The sequence below is a fragment of the Rana temporaria genome, chromosome 7 (genome assembly GCF_905171775.1).
Source record: "Rana temporaria chromosome 7, aRanTem1.1, whole genome shotgun sequence".
Taxonomy (NCBI): Eukaryota; Metazoa; Chordata; class Amphibia; order Anura; family Ranidae; genus Rana; species Rana temporaria.
In genome coordinates, this window is record NC_053495.1 from 96291323 (window position 1) to 96307738 (window position 16416).

At 45.5% G+C, this 16416-nt stretch overlaps 1 protein-coding gene across 3 annotated transcripts in view; it reads left to right on the forward strand.

The window, feature by feature from the left end:
* The first annotated feature begins 3075 nt into the window (after positions 1–3075).
* SCYL3 (SCY1 like pseudokinase 3) overlaps positions 3076–16416 on the forward strand; it is a 70131-nt gene continuing 56790 nt past the window's right edge. Inside the window, exons 1-2 of one of the 3 annotated variants that reach the window (XM_040359705.1) lie at positions 3076–3574; positions 15421–15606. In XM_040359705.1, coding sequence (XP_040215639.1) covers positions 3410–3574; positions 15421–15606 — 351 coding nt within the window. In that variant the 5' untranslated portion in view covers positions 3076–3409. Of the gene's footprint in view, positions 3575–15420; positions 15607–16416 lie in introns of those variants that run through there. The other 2 variants (XM_040359706.1, XM_040359707.1) reach the window with 2 other exon arrangements.

Sequence of the window (16416 nt, forward strand, 5' to 3'; positions counted from 1 at the left end):
ATGCGTCGATTCAGTACGACGCATGCGAGGGATGGCGGTCGGTCGGACGTGTCCGGTGAGTCTGTACAGACGACCGAACACGTCTGACGGATTGATTTCCAGCGGACAGATTGGTTAGCATGCTAACCAATTCTGGTCCGCTGGAAACTGTCCGATCCGCCGGACAATTGTCCGCTCGGGCCTACACACGACCGGATCGGTCCGCTGGAACTAGATCCGGTCGTGTGTACGGGGCCCAAGAGTGTGTATTTTTCCTGCATCACATTTTCTTTTAGATTTAGCAGCAAGTTTGTTGTGCATGTTTGTGTATGCTAATAAAGTTATTAGGATATTTTGACCAAAAATATAGGGCCAGATTCACAGCAGAGATACGACGGAATTACGCTACGCGCGTCGCCGTTCGAAAAAATTACGTCACTTCGCACAAAGCACAAAGTTTTACGGGCAAGTGCTTGATTCACAAAGCACTTGCCTGTAAAGTTGCGGCGGCGTAGAGTAAATCCTCCGGCGCAAGCCCGCCTAATTCAAATGATCCAGGTAGGGGGCGTGGATCATTTAAATTAGGCGCGTTCCCGCGCCGATCGTACTGCGCATGCGCCGTCCCTAAAATTTCCCGACGTACATTGCGCTAAATGACGTCGCAAGGACGTCATTGGTTTTGACGTTAACGTAAATGGCGTCCAGCGCCATTCACAGACGACTTACGCAAACAACGTACATTTTTAAAGTTCAACGCGGGAACGACGGCCATATTTAAAGCGGAGTTCCGGCCACAATTTCACTTTTTAAATATAAATACCCCTGTAATACACAAGCTTAATGTATTCTAGTAAAGTTAGTCTGTAAACTAAGGTCCGTTTTGTTAGGTTGTTACAGCATTTAGACACTTTATAAAATAGAAATTGACTGGGGCCATCTTAAGTGTGGGCATCTTGAAGCCAGACTGTATGACTTCCTGGATTTCAGCCTTGCACATGCTCAGTGCTGCACAAGCAGTGTCAGATCAGGTTTCAGCACCTGTGCTGTCCAAGTCACATGATTCTTTGAGACTGGGGAGTGCACAGACTCCTGGAAAGTTACACCCACTACATTCCCAGGAGTCTGTGCGGTGCATTAAGCACCTAGGTGCAGGAAGTGGGAAGATTAACTATTCTGCCTAGCAACAACACTTTGAAAGCATCTAAAAAAAAAAAAAATTTTTTCGTAAAGGACTAATGACATTTTTTTAAAACTACTGATGTAATGTTATATTTATGGGTGGAACTCCACTTTAACATTGGTTGCCCCTCATATAGCAGCGGCAACTTTACGCGTCGCAAAAGATACAGGGCTAGATTCAGATAGATTAGCGGATCTTTAGATCCGCGTAATCTATCTGATTTACGATCCGCCGGCGCAAGTTTGAGAGGTTAGTGCTGTATTCAGAAAGCACTTACCTCAAAACTTGCGGCGGCGTATTGTAAATCCCCTGGCGGAATTCAAATTCCGCGGCTAGGGGGAGTGTAGTATTTAAATCAGGCGCGTCCCCGCGCCGATTTAACTGTGCATGCGCCGTCCGCGAATTTTCCCGGCGTGCATTGCTCCCAATGACGTTGCTAGGACGTCATTGGTTTCGGCGTGAACGTAAATTACGTCTATCCGTATTCGCGACCGACTTACGCAAACGACCTAAAAATCCAAAACTCGGCACGGGAACGACGGCCATACTTAACATTGGATACGCCAGCAGGGGTAACTTTCCGTCGGAAAAAGCCGAACGCAAACGACGTAAAAAAAAAGCGACGGGCGGGCGTTCGTTTCTGAATCGGCGGATCTCCTCATTTGCATATTTGTCGCGTATACAAATGGAAGCGCCACCTAGCGGCCGGCGGGAGATTGCAGCCTAAGTCACCTACACCTGTCGGATCTAAGGGAGATCTATGCGGAACCTGATTCTATGAATCAGCCGCATAGATCCGACCGTCGGATCTCAGAGATACGACGGCGTATCAGGAGATACGCCGTCGTATCTCTATCTGAATCTCCCCCACGGAAACGTTGTAACTTCACTGCGTCGACTGCGCGTACGTTCGGGAATTTCGCGTAAATAGCTAATTTGCATTTAAGATCTGACAGCGTAAGAGCCTTACGCCTGTCAGATCTAATGGTTATCTATGCGTAACTGATTCTAAGAATCAGTTGCATAGATACGACGGCCCAGATTAGGACTTACGACGACGCAAATGGCTTTGTGCTTTCATAGTACATAACGGGTTAAATAGAGCATGGAGGCCGCTCTCCAAAAGGGTAATGCAGGGCGGTGCAGCCTCTAGTGGGAGGTAAAGGGTATTACCGCCTCTAGTGGTACAGGGTAGTCCTTTAGTGGGTGGTACAATCTCTAGTCTAGATGGTATTACAGGGCGGTGCGGTCTATAGTGGGCGGTACAGTGTGTAGTGGGCGGTATACAGCGGTGTGGCCTCCAGTGGGCGGTACAGTGTCTAGGTGGTATTATAGGGCGATGAGTCCTTCAGTGGGCGGTACAGTGGATAGTACAGGGCGTCCTTTAGTGGGCGGTACAGTGTGTAGGAGTTATTAAAGTGCTGGGCGGTCTGTAGTGGGTGGTACCGTACCGTGTATAGTGTGCGGCGCGTCCTTCAGTGGGCGGTACAACCTTTCTAGGTGAAATCACAGGGCGGAACGGTCTGTGGGCGGTACGAGGCGGGGCGTCCTTCAGTGGGCGGTACAGTCTCTAGGTTGTATTACAGGGCGGGGCGTTGTTCAGTGGGCGGTACAGTCTCTAGGTGGTATTGGAACAGACAGACAGGTAGTTCCGGGTTAGTAGGAGGAGGCGGAGGGTGTAGACAGTGTGATAGTGGGCGGTACAGTGGGCGGGGCGGTCTCAGTGACAGACAGACAGGTAGTTCCGGGTTAGTAGGAGGAGGCGGAGGGTGTAGATAGTGGGCGGTGCGGTCTCCAGTGACAGACAGACAGGTAGTTCCGGGTTAGTAGGAGGAGGCGGAGGGCGTAGACAGTGTGATAGTGGGCGGTACAGTGTGATAGTGGGCGGTACAGTGGGCGGGGCGGTCTCCAGTGACAGACAGACAGGTAGTTCCGGGTTAGTAGGAGGAGGCGGAGGGTGTAGACAGAGTGAATGTCCTGTGTCGCTGTCAGGGATGATATCCGGGTGTTCGGATAGGGATAGGAAAGCTCAGCTGTAGTAATCTGGCTAGGATGAGATCGGTGTGTTCGGGGTCTGGCGGGGTGACTGGGAAGGATGATGAGGAGTGAGCTCTCCTAGGAGGGGGAAGGGAGTAGGTAGGTAGAGCGGTGAGTGTCCGGCGGGTCCTCGTTGTGTTCCAGGGAAGGGTCAGGCTATCCGCTCAGTTGGCGGGGATCAGGGCGGCCATTCCTGCGTACGGCTGCAGGATCATGGGATCGGAGAGCAGCTCTCTGAGGGGATTCACCCTCCAGGACCCTCCATGGAGTCAGCCCTCCGGTCTCACCATCTACCCGGCTCTGCTCCAGGATGGACGCCTGGCCTCAGTCTTCGTCTATCAGCTGGAGAACCAGGAGAAGGTGGACAAGGCTGCTAAGGTATGAGGATGGAGCTGTCATGTATCGTGTGTGGGGGGGGACACAGGGGACTGGCCAATCAGGAAGCAGCCTGTCTCTCCTGGGACATTGAGGCTGTGGTAGCCCAATATGACAAACAGCTGGCCACACACTATATCAGTGCTCAAGTATCCCCAACAGGCCATGTTTGCAGGACTTCCTTTATCTTGCACAGGTGGAATCAGAGTCAATGGCTTGGTGTTTTGGAGAGCTATTTTATCTAAGAGAAATTCCCAAAACATGGACTGTTGGGGGTTCTTGAGGCCTGAGGTTGAGAACCACTGCACTATACAATCTGCTTTAGATCTACTAACAGCTATGCAATTGGATTGTATAGGGTTGTCCTTCTATTACATAGTTTTGGTAAATGTTACTGAGATTGTACAATCAGATTGTAGTGGGTATGGCCACCCCAAGATCAGCTGAAGCTCCAAAGCAATGCAATTCCTGCTGTACTGCAAAGTATGCCAAGGAGAAAGTTTGGTGTTGGTTTGCAATGAGTGCGGTAATAACCACCCCCGGCATTGGTGTCAGTGACCGCAGTAATTACTGCCCCCCCTGGCATTGGTGTCTGTGACCGCAGTAATCACTGCCCCCCCCCCTGGCATTGGTGTCAGTGACCGCAGTAATCACTGCCCCCCCCCCCCCTGGCATTGGTGTCAGTGACCGCAGTAATCACTGCCCCCCCCCCCCTGGCATTGGTGTCTGTGACCGCAGTAATCACTGCCCCCCCCCGGCATTGGTGTCAGTGACCGCAGTAATTACTGCTCCGTGCAGGGTGACCACAGTAATAACCCCACCCGGCATTGGTGTCAGTGACCACAGTATTAACTGTAAGTATAACATGTTTGTTATTTTTTTTAAAGTGGAGTTCCACTCAAAAGTGTACATTTCTCTTATCTGTCTCCCCCCCCCCCCTCTCTCACATTTGGCACCTTTTTTGGGGGGAACAGGTACCTGTTTTTGATGGCGTCGTCTCTCGGAAGTGCGGCCCCCCCCTTCTTCGCCGATGGGGAAATTTGAAAGCGCAACGCGCTTAATGCATGCGCAGTAGGGAACCAGCTGTGAAGCCTAAAGGCTCCACTGCCAGATTCCCTTGCCAGCAATGGCTGCACCTGACAGCCGATCCGAAGATCGGTGCCAACATTGCGGGCTCCATGGACAGATAAATGTGGGGGGGGGGGGTTAGACCAGGTACAGTGGAACCTTGGATTATGAGCATTATATGTTCCAGGGGAGACTCGGGAGACCATTCGGCTGCACTCAGAAACCCTTGGAAAGGCTCAGGAACCAAGTGTTTCCGAGTATTTACAAACGGCTCAGAGTGTCACCGGCGCCCCTGCACATCTGGCCAAATGCGGTATTGCACACTGCAGAGGCTTAAATCCTGCTCGTATTGTGAGACAACACTCGCAAACCGATTAAAATAAATAAACATTTTGCTCGTATTGCGAAACGCTCGTTAACCACGTTACTCGCAATCCGAGGTTTCCACTGTACTCCCTGCCACTTGTAAGGTGCCAAATATGGCGAGCTGCCCCTTTTGGGTGGATCTCCGCTTTAAGTCTGACTCTGATGGTCTGAGAGGTATGTCTTAGCAGTGCTCATGGTATTTTGCTGCTATAATGGGCAAATTTTTGGAAAAATACCGGCAGGATTTTTTTCTTTGGGAAAGAGGGGTGCACTATCCAAAATTGACTGTACTTCATAAGAGTGTCCTATGGACCACAATGGGAGAGAGGGATTCCCCCATCAACACTGTGTTAATGGGGGGATCAAGGAATGTAGGCCAAAACTTCTACAGCCTGTGATGGCCCCAGGTACTGTAGGGAGAAAGCAGCCATTGGCACCAATGTTCCCTATTGCCCCAGGAGGGATTGCTGTGCTTTTCTTTCAGGCCAGACGTGTGTACGCTCTCCTGTCGCAGTCACTAAGCTTATCATTGGCACACTGCTCGTATGTTGCCTGAAAGAACAGATAGTGCTCCCTCCCATGGCACTAGGGGGATGCTGGTCCCAATGGCTGCTCCTTCCCTAAATAACTGGGGACAGATCATCACAGGCTGTAGAAGATTTTAAGAAGACTTCTTTTGCATGAGGGTTTGGCCAACATTCCTTAAACTGCAAGAAAATCCGTCTGGAATGTAGGTTAGGCACACTATGCTGCTCCACCCATATGGGACAGCATAGTCTGCTTTTTGGTAAAGGTGAACTAATGCTTAAACCACTTGCCGACCGCTCCATAGCACACTTGCTGCTACAGGGTGTGTGTGTGTGTGTGTGTGTATACTGTATATCAGCCCTCAAAAATTCCACTCGCCTGCTCGCATTTTGCGAGTGGAATTTAGTGTAGGGCGAGTGAGGTACAGGGACGGAGCAGGCTGACCGTTTCCAGGAAACTGTCAGCCGGAGGACACAGAGCGGCATGGCTGGACTGAAGCTGCAGCCGTCTCCTCCTCACACGCACACAGCGGACATCTCCCACTGTGTGTTACGGAGCTGGGTCTGTGTTCGGCAGCTCCGTGTAACAGGGTCCCGCCCTCCTAGACCGGCTCGTGTGATAGTAGATTGATTCAGTGATCTGCCTATCACACAAGCCGTTCTAGGGGGTCGGGATCTTGTTACACCGAGCCGCCGAACACAGACCCAGCTCCGTAACACACAGTGGGAGATGCCCGCTGTGTGTGAACTAGCATCAAGGCAATGGTGAGTCTGGAGTGATGGGGCAAGGTGACACTGCATTTGATGGGGCACAGTAAAACTGCATTTGATGGGGCACAGTAAAACTGCATTTGATGGCTGCATTTGATGGGGCACGGCGACGCTGCATTTGATGGGGCACGGCGACGCTGCATTTGATGGGACACGGCGAGGCTGCATTTGATGGGGCACGGCGAGGCTGCATTTGATGGGGCACGGCGAGGCTGCATTTGATGGGGCACGGCGAGGCTGCATTTGATGGGGCACGGCGAGGCTGCATTTGATGGGGCACGGCGAGGCTGCATTTGATGGGGCACGGCGAGGCTGCATTTGATGGGGCACGGCGAGGCTGCATTTGATGGGGCACGGCGAGGCTGCATTTGATGGGGCACGGCGAGGCTGCATTTGATGGGGCACGGCGAGGCTGCATTTGATGGGGCACGGCGAGGCTGCATTTGATGGGGCACGGCGAGGCTGCATTTGATGGGGCACGGCGAGGCTGCATTTGATGGGGCACGGCGAGGCTGCATTTGATGGGGCACGGCGAGGCTGCATTTGATGGGGCACGACGAGGCTGCGTTCATGGGCACGGTGAGGCTGCCCAGATGGGTACTGGTATGTTTTAAGTTAATATTGTTAACATTGTTAATAATATTTATTTTTGGAACTTGATTCTTCTTAAAACATTTAACAGTGTCATTTCATGAGATAAGGGCCTCTTTAGGGGTAGACTTGGGGGTGGGGCAGGGGAGGGGTTGGGTGGTGCAACTAGTGGCGAGTAACTCTTAAGGCCTGGCTAGTGGCTCAGGACTTGAAATTTTGAGCCCTGCTGTATATACATGAGTTTGGTAGCGAGTGTGCGCCGGCTCGCTCCTGCTGTGATTTTACACAATGGGTCCCACGAACCCGATGTCTGCCGGCACGCTGATCGTTTGGTACACTGACAGGACGGCAGTCTGCATTCTGTAAAGCAGAAACACCGATCAATTCCTTCCATTAGTAAAAGCACCTCCCACACTACACTGAAACATTAGCTAGGCACACCGTTAACCCTTTGATCTCTCCTGATGTTAACCCCTTTCCAGCCAGTGTCAATAGTACAGTGACAGTGCACATTTTTAACACTGATCACTGTAATAATATCACTAGTCTCCAAAAAAGAGTCAGGTGTCTGATTTGTCCGTATCGAAGTCCTGCTATAGATCGCCGCCATTACTAGTAAAAAAAAAAAAAATATCCTATAGTTTGTAGACGTGATAACCTTTGCGCAAACCAAGCAATATATACACTGCTTGGGATTTTTTTTTATCAAAAATACGTGGCAGAATACATATTGTTCTAAATCTATGAATGAATTTGATTTTGTTACTTTTTTTGGGATGTTTTATAGCAGAAAGTAAAAAAATTATATACATACATACATTTTTTATGTATTTTTTTTTTTTCAAAATTGTAAGTTATTCTTTGTTTATGGTGCAAAAATAAAAAAATGCAGAGGTAATCAAATACTCCCAAAAGAAAGCTCTATTTGTGGGAGAGAAAGGACATACATTTTATATGCGTAAAGCAGGGATCAACAAATCCCGGGCGCCAGGTCGCCATGGCGACTAGAAATAGTGTCCTGGTGACTTGGCTTGGAAGGTGGGCTTTTTTGTGAGCTGGCGCCATCTGGTGGTGAGCCGTTGGTATTACAAGTTAAACAGCAATTCTAATGTCATTTTTCACCATTTTTCACTGCCATCTTCTTCTTCACTCTAATTAGAACCCCCAAACATTATATATATATATATTTTTTATCCTAACACCCTAGAGAATAAAACGATCGTTTCAATACTTTCTGTCACGCCGTATTTGCGCAGCAGTCTTACAAGCGCACTTTTTTGGGAAAAAATTACACTTTTTTTTAATTAAAAAATAAGACAACAGTAAAGTTATCCCCATTTTTTTAATATTGTGAAAGATAATGTTACGCCAAGTAAATTCATACCCAACATGTCACACTTCAAAATTGCGTCCGCTCGTGGAATTCCCGACAAACCTTTACCCTTTAAAATCTCCATAGGCGACGTTTAAAAAAATCTACAGGTTGCATGTTTTGAGTTGCAGAGGAGATCTAGGGCTAGAATTATTGCTCTCGCTCTACCAATCGTGGCCATACCTCACATGTGTGGTTTGAACACCGTTTACATATGTGGGCGCTGCTCACGTATGTGTTCGCTTCTGCGCGCAAGCTCGTCGGGACGGGGTGCGTTTTCTGGCTCCTAACTTTTTTAGCTGGCTCCTAGATTCCAAGCAAATTTGTCAACCCCTGGCGTAAAGCAACGCACAACTGCGCAATTGTCAGTTAAAATAACGCAGTGCCGCGTTTGGCAAAAAAAGCCTGGTCAGGAAGGGAGGTAAAGTGTTTTTTTTTTCTTAAATCAGCACCAGGGACTTGCATGAATGTAGAGTTTCCCATGTGCTGGTTGCGATTGTGTTCCCTGAAATCTTCAAACTGTTGCTCCCTGAGTACCCCTACAGTGGTGATCTTCTAATGCTGCTAATATAAGTGGCTGCACTTGTCACAGGCATTACTCAAAATTGGGGACTATACTTGCCGTCTCTGCCCCCCTTCTCAAGCTGTACTCTCGGTTCCTATAATGCACTCTATGAATAGAGGACAGACATTGTGCGAAGTGATAGTAGTACATCTTCTATGAATGGAGGACAGACATTGTGCGAACTGATAGTAGTACATCTTCTATGAATGGAGGACAGACATTGTGCGAACTGATAGTAGTACATCTTCTATGAATGGAGGACAGACATTGTGCGAACTGATAGTAGTACATCTTCTATGAATGGAGGATCGATGTATTGTGCGAACTGATAGTAGTACATCTTCTATGAATGGAGGACAGACATTGTGTGAACTGATAGTAGTACATCTTCTATGAATGGAGGAGGGCTGGCATAGTCGGCACAGTTGCCACTTTTCAGGAGTGCCTGTGACAGATGCAGTCACTCATAATAACCCCCAGCAGCACCGTAAGATCACAGCTGCAGGGTACCCTGGGGCAGAGAATTGGATATTTCAGGGAGTACAGCAGCCGCCAGCACACGGGACGCTCTTCAGTCATGTAAGGCTTCATGTACACGGGACGTTTTTACAACCTCTATTGAACGATTTAACTTGAGAGATAGCAACGCCTGTAAACGAAACATGGCTAAACACGAGTTGCTGCGTTTAGAAGCGCTTGGCGCTTGAAATGCCTCTGAACTCAGCTTCTGAACCTATTTTTTTTTTTGCGTTCCAAAAAAAGCCTCAACTCAACTACCTAGAAACGACTAGAAACGACCCGGTATACATGTACTGATATGATAACAGAGGAGAGTTCAGGGGCAGCTGAAAAAAATGCCCAACTGCTCCAAAGGCTCCATTCACACTAATGCGTTTTTGATGCATTTTGCAGAAACGCAGGGAAATTTTTTAACATGGTTTCCTATGGAACATGTTCACATCAATGCTTTTTTGTGCCTCTGCGTTTTTGGAAAGGGTCGGGACTTTTTTTCCCCCAAAAAGCAGCGTTTTGCATGTAATAGAATTCAATGGACCCGCATCCAAAACGCAAGTACTGCGTTTTTACCACGATTTGGTTTTTTTTTTTTTTTTTTTTTACTTGTTTATAGCTGGTTGTTAAAGGACATGTAAAAAAAAAAAAACGCAAATCGCGGTAAAAACGCAGCAAGCACTGCAAAAACGCCAAAAGCAACATGCATAGGTGTGAATGGAGCCTAAATGTCAGTTTTACCAGCAGCAGTGTACATGAGGCCTTAGTACCATCCCTGTGGTCGAATTACGAAAAAGGGTTAAATAAAAAGTAAGGGAGATCTGATGGACCACTTGGTATTTTTCACCACTCTTCTATGATTTTCTAAGATTCTTCCAAGCTGCATGAATTATTTTACCTTGTGAAAGTCTCATGAAAATGCTTGGTAAACACTTTGCTCTCCTCAGTTAACACCTCCATAGAAGATCTGCTAATGCCAGCCAAAAATGGCGTGCAGACATAGATAATCTTTGTGAACTGACCTTTGGGCAGAAAATAGAGCAGAGAGGGATGTTATAGAGCCCTCCTAGTACAGGAACTATTTTTCATATGGTGTTTGTTTTTGAGCTTGTTGGTTGGACATTTAGGTATAAGGCAGAGCGCTCCGAGGCCGAGCTGCTGTAAGCAGGCACATATTATTGCCATAGAGACCTGGGAGGCGAGTTGTTTTCTTTAGCACTGCATACACATTTGAATGTACCAGGCATGTTTTGGATCCCCAGCTCTTGTGTCTTTTTATCAAAACCGCCAGCATGTTTTCAGCTCAGGTGTTATTTGCATAGCTACCTGTGCTCTGTAAGCCTATATCCCCCTCGTGTTGTGTCTGCCAGGAGGATGGCATAACTTTTGTGGATTTGTGCCGTGCTAATTATCAACAACAGAAATGAGCTTTGTCCTTTCCCAGGTGGCTGTACTATTTTCTGCTTCGCTATTTGCACAAGGGAGCTGTAGAAAGAAACCTCAAGGGGTTAAATACCGTACATTCGGCATTTGTACATTGAGCAGAGATCATTCATGCTTCCCTCCCAGTAATGCCAGTCTTTTCAGATAAACCGATGAATAAAAAAAAAAACATACAGAGGAAGAGATTTGAGTCACTGTAACTTTGCAGAGTTTAAAAGAAAAGAACAAAATGCGCACACACACTCTGGTGGATGCAACATCTGTGTCCTTAGCTATTTCTAAGACCTCTGAGAACTGACTGATAAAAGATTGCTGATCGCTCAGATCTCGGTCCTCAGGAAGGATGAGCTCCAGCGTGTTCGCATGGTACACGTGCAGAGCCCGCCAGGAAGACATTGTCCCGATGCTCGGCTGCAGAGATCAGGAAATGTCTCCCTGGCTCTGATTAGCGCAGGGCCGTGCAGACTTCCTGGCGGGCTCTGCACGTGTACCATGCGAACATGCTGGAGCTCATCCTTCGTCCTCAGTTGGCAAACAACCAGTGACTGTCAGTTCCTGTCTCTCTGCTCTGCCCCTCCAGCGCTCACTGGAGCACTGGGCCTTGGAGGGGGTTGGCTCAGGCTCTCAGCAGCTCACTAAGAGGCTGAGCCAGCTGCCACTCCAGGAATCTAGATGGATCCCCACAATAAAGTCTGGTTCTCTCCAGAGCCTGTACCAGCTGAGTGATGGCAGTCCACAGCGGACTTTGGCCCACTGTTGGAAGAATATGGGTCACAGGAGTGCAGAAGTAAGTGCTCTACTGTGACTCGCAGTAGAAGTGAGACCAGCGCTTTGACCATATTTCTCCTTTTAAGGTGAATGGGAAATAGAATTATCAGCTTTTTAGATGTAGTTTTTGCATGATGTGACTGTTGCAGTGACGCTGAATGATATCCTTATTCTGCACCCACTACTGTGAGCTCCAAGCCTCTTCTTTTTCCTCTCAGGTTTTTGTCTGGTTGGAACAAGCAATGCATGTTAGTTGCAGTCATGTGCACTGTTCTATACACACTATGACTCCCACAGTCCATCTCGGCTGGTGGGTTAACCTCTTGCGGACTACCCCATGCATATATACAGTGATGGGGCGTCCTCTCTGTACATGATCCGGTGTTTGTGGGTAGGGGGCGGATACCCCATCTGTACTGTGATTCGGTAAAACACAAGTTGGTCAGCAGGTCCTGGCCAATGATTTATGTCAGGGACCTGCTGATCGGCTTAATGAATCACAGTACAGAGCCCTGTGCTTGGTAACAACACAGGGCCTTTTTACATGGAGCAGCGATGTGGCTGCTTTTTTTTTTTTCTTCTTCTTCTTTTTCTCCTTGCATTGCAGCCACATTGATTAGTAGAACCAGTGCACGTTACAATACAAAGGTATGGTGTTTAATTTAGTTAATATATAAAGTGTAAACACTTACCGACCCGCCCACCTGTCATTATACGGCGGCTGTTTGAAGAAAAATACAGTTGTTATGGCAGCAGATAGCTGCCATAACCCCGGTATCCTTTTCTTCAGCGGGTGGTCGGCTTTCAGATAAAGGTGGTCTCAGCGGCAGATTCACCGCAAGATCACTTTTATCGGGGGCGCGCTCAGCTCCACACCATTGAATGGCGGAAGCGACGTCAAACGTCACTTCCGCCCAATGGTCTTAAAGGGGGAATTTTTTTAAACGTTATTATTGTAGTGTAAATATAAGATCTGAGGTCTTTTTGACCCCAGATCTCACATTTAATGCCCTATACAGACGATCGGAATTTCCGATGGTCTGTCTGAAATTCCGACTGTGTGTTTGCCCCATCAGAGTAATTCCATCGGAAATTCTGAAGAATTCCATCAGAGTTTAGATAGAGAACATGTTCTATTTTACTCTGATGGAATTCTGTCAGAATTTCGATGTGATTTTGGTCAGACAAAGGTTCGATTGTGTGTAAGGGGCTTAAGAGGTCCTGTCATTACTTTTTTTCTATTACAGGATTTTCATTCCTTGTAATAGGAATAAAAGTGACCCAAATTATTATTAATATTATTATTATTAATAAAAAGACAGTGTATAAAATAAAAAATAAAGGAAAAAGCATAAAACACCCCGTTCCGCCGAGCTTGCGCGCAGAGGTGAACGTATATGTAAGTCGCGCCCGCATATGAAAACGGTGTTCAAACCACACATGTGAGGTATCGTCGCGATCGTTGGAGCGAGAGCAATAATTCTTGCACTAGACCTCCTCTTTAACTCAAGACTGATAGCCTGTAGACATTTTTTAAATGCCGCCTCTGGAGACTTTTAAGGTTCGAAGTTTTTCGCCATTCAACGAGAGGGTGCAATTTTAAAGTGTGACACATGTTGGGTATATATTTACTTGGCATAACAAAATATAAAAAAAAAAAATTGGGCTAACTTTACAGTTGTCTGTTTTTTTGTTTTTGTTTCATAAAAAAAAAAAAAGTGTATTTTTTCCAAAAATATTGCGCTTGTGGGGCCGATGTGCAAATACGGTGTGACAAAGTATTGCAACGACTGCCGTTTTATTCTGTAGGGTGTCCTTAAGTAGTTAAGACAATTTTATTCTTGAATATCTACATGCAGAGTGGTAAATATAAATAACCAGCTATAATGGTTGGGGAACAAAATATCTAATCCACTCTGAGAATAAGACCGAAGAGATGTATATACTATTAGAGGTTGAATCTAGTACATATTTTTTGGACTCTGAGATCAATTTTTTTTTTTAAAGACCTAAAAACATATATATTATTGCAGATTTTTCAGACAGGACTGTAATATAATATGCATGCGACTCCCTTGTCATAGACCGGTAGCTTCTTACCAGTTACCTGCACCTGCTGTTACTTATGCTGGCCGTACACAAACACATTTTTTCCTTCCAAAATGTACGTTTTAAGAATTATTAGTGGAGTCCAATTGACGTTCGATTTTGACCACAGAGACAGAAAAATTTGAAGGAGCAGAATAGAAAACGTATAGATTTGAATGAATTTTCATACAGTGTATGTGTTTTTTGTTTTTTTTTTGTTCAGAAATTACATTTTAAAATTGAATGTTAAAAGCAAGTGAAATTTTCGACCGACATTCATTCGTTCATTCAATGTACAAAGAATTTTATTAATATTTATACAAATGTTCTACAAAAAGCCATACATGTATGGCCGGCATAAGACATTTAGCAGCCACAAGATGATGGGGTTAAAAAAACGAAAACAGCAGATAATCGCTACTATAAGGTGTTTGTTTATACTATGAAAGTAATATATGTGTGTGTGTATGTGTGTATATGTATATATGTGTGTGTGTGTGTGTGTGTGTGTATATATATATATATATATATATATATATATATATATATATATATATATATATATATAATGTGTGTGTGTATATGTGTGGTGGTTGAACTGGATGGACTTGTGTCTTTTTTTTTTTTTTAACCTGACTAACTATGTTACTTGCATGCATGCATAAATACATACATACATACATACATACATACATACATACATACATACATACATACACACACATATATCTCTCTCCAGACGTCGGATATGCAGAGACTTGTAACTGGGACAGAGAAAATAAAATAACGTTGCTTTATCTGCCTCCAGTGTGAGCTGAAGTTTGGCTTCAATTTATTTGTGTATCTAAATCTGCTAGTACATCTAATGCTCCCCTCCTCCCAGATTGCCAATTCTGTATTTGACGATGCACTGCAAGAGAGCACAGTTGTCATTTGCGAAGAACCCTTTCACACTGAGGTGTTTTTCAGGCGCTTTTAGGCTAAATATAGTGCCTGTAAAGCGCCTGAAAAATGCCCTCTTTGCAGCCCCAGTGTGACAGCCAGAGTGCTTTCACACTGGAGCGCTATGCTGGCAGGACGTTAAGACCCCTTTCACACTGGGGCGTTGGCGCTAAAGCTCCGCTATACCGTCGTTTTTCTGCTACTTGCAAAACTTTTTTTTTTTTAACGTCCTGCCAGCACATCGCCCCAGTGTGAAAGCACTCGGGCTTTAACACTGAGACTTCAGGGGAGCCGTTTTTCAGACGCTATTTTTTTTTTTTATCTCAAAAGCGCCTGTGTGCAAGCATACACCGCTCCTGCCCATTGAAATGAATGGGCACCGCTGCCTAAGCACTTCAGCAGCATGCGCTAAACGGCAGATTTAACACTCTTTATTCGGCCGCTAGTGGGGGTAAAAAGCACCTTGCTAGCGCCCGCCCCCAGTGGGAAAGCAGCTTAAGAGGAGAAAATAAATGGACAGCTTCATCAGTGTAGTTTTGCTTTTTCACTGTCCAATCGGCAGGCTGGGAGAAGGTTGGCAAACAAACTGTATGACTTCAGTGCATTATAGAAAATGAGATAACTGAGACGATCTGAAAGTAATGTTTGGTTACAAGACCTGCTTTTTGAAAAAAACGGATCACTCTTTTCAGCTAAATAGTTACAAAAAATACATGCGCATGTGTATTTTTATCTGTGTTCTCTATGTTTTGCTAGTGTCTTTTCATAAAGGCATGCCTTTTTGCCTGTGTTTTTTTAAACCTTCTTGTTATAATAACATTTCTCTTTTGTATTTTAGCATTTGAAAACCTTGCGTCATCCATGTCTGCTCCGTTTCTTGTTGTGTACTGTGGAGGAAGATGGGATCTACCTTGTAACAGAGCGGGTGCAGCCCCTGGAAATGCTTCTTGAGAAACTAACAAGTGATGAAATTTGTGCAGGAATCTATGACATTTTGCAAGCTCTGGTATTTCTACATGACCGGGTAAACATCTTCTGTGATTTTATTTAAATTATTATTTTTTTAACCACTTCAGCCCTGGAAGACTTGGCTGCTCAATGACCAGGCGCGGTCATGCGACACTGTACCCAAACAAAATTGACGTCCTTTTTTCCCCACAAAGCTTTTTTTTGGTGGTATTCGATAACCTCTCCGTTTTTTTTTTTTTGAGCTATAAAATAAAAGAGCGACAATTTTGAAAAAAAAAAACACTGTTTTTTACTTTTTACTATAATAAATATGCCAATTAAAAAAAAAAAAAAATTTTTTTTCCTCAGTTTAGACCGATACATATTCTTCTACATATTTTTTGTAAAACAAATCGCAATAAGCGTATATTGTTTGGTTTGTGCAAAAGTTATAGCGCCCACAAAATGGGGGATAGATTTGTAGCATTTTTATTATTATTTTTTTTTACTAGTAATGGTGGCGATCTGCGTTTTTTTTTTATTTTTGGGACTGCAATATTGCAGAGGACACATCGGACACTTTTGACACATTTTTGGGACGAGTGACTATTTTACAGCAATTAGTGCTATAAAAATGCACTGATTACTGTGTAAATGCCACTGACAGGGCTACGGGGTGATCAAGGAGTTAACCGTGTTCCCTAGGTGTGTTCTAACTGTAGGTGCGGATGGGGCTAACTAGGATGAAACAGAGAACAGTGTTCATACATAGTATGAAATCCGACACGCACATCTATATGTCATCCAGCACAGTGTACTGCATGCCACTGTTGTACCGCTGTGTGTCACGGATCGGATCCTATTATACAACACAGATTTCTCTGAT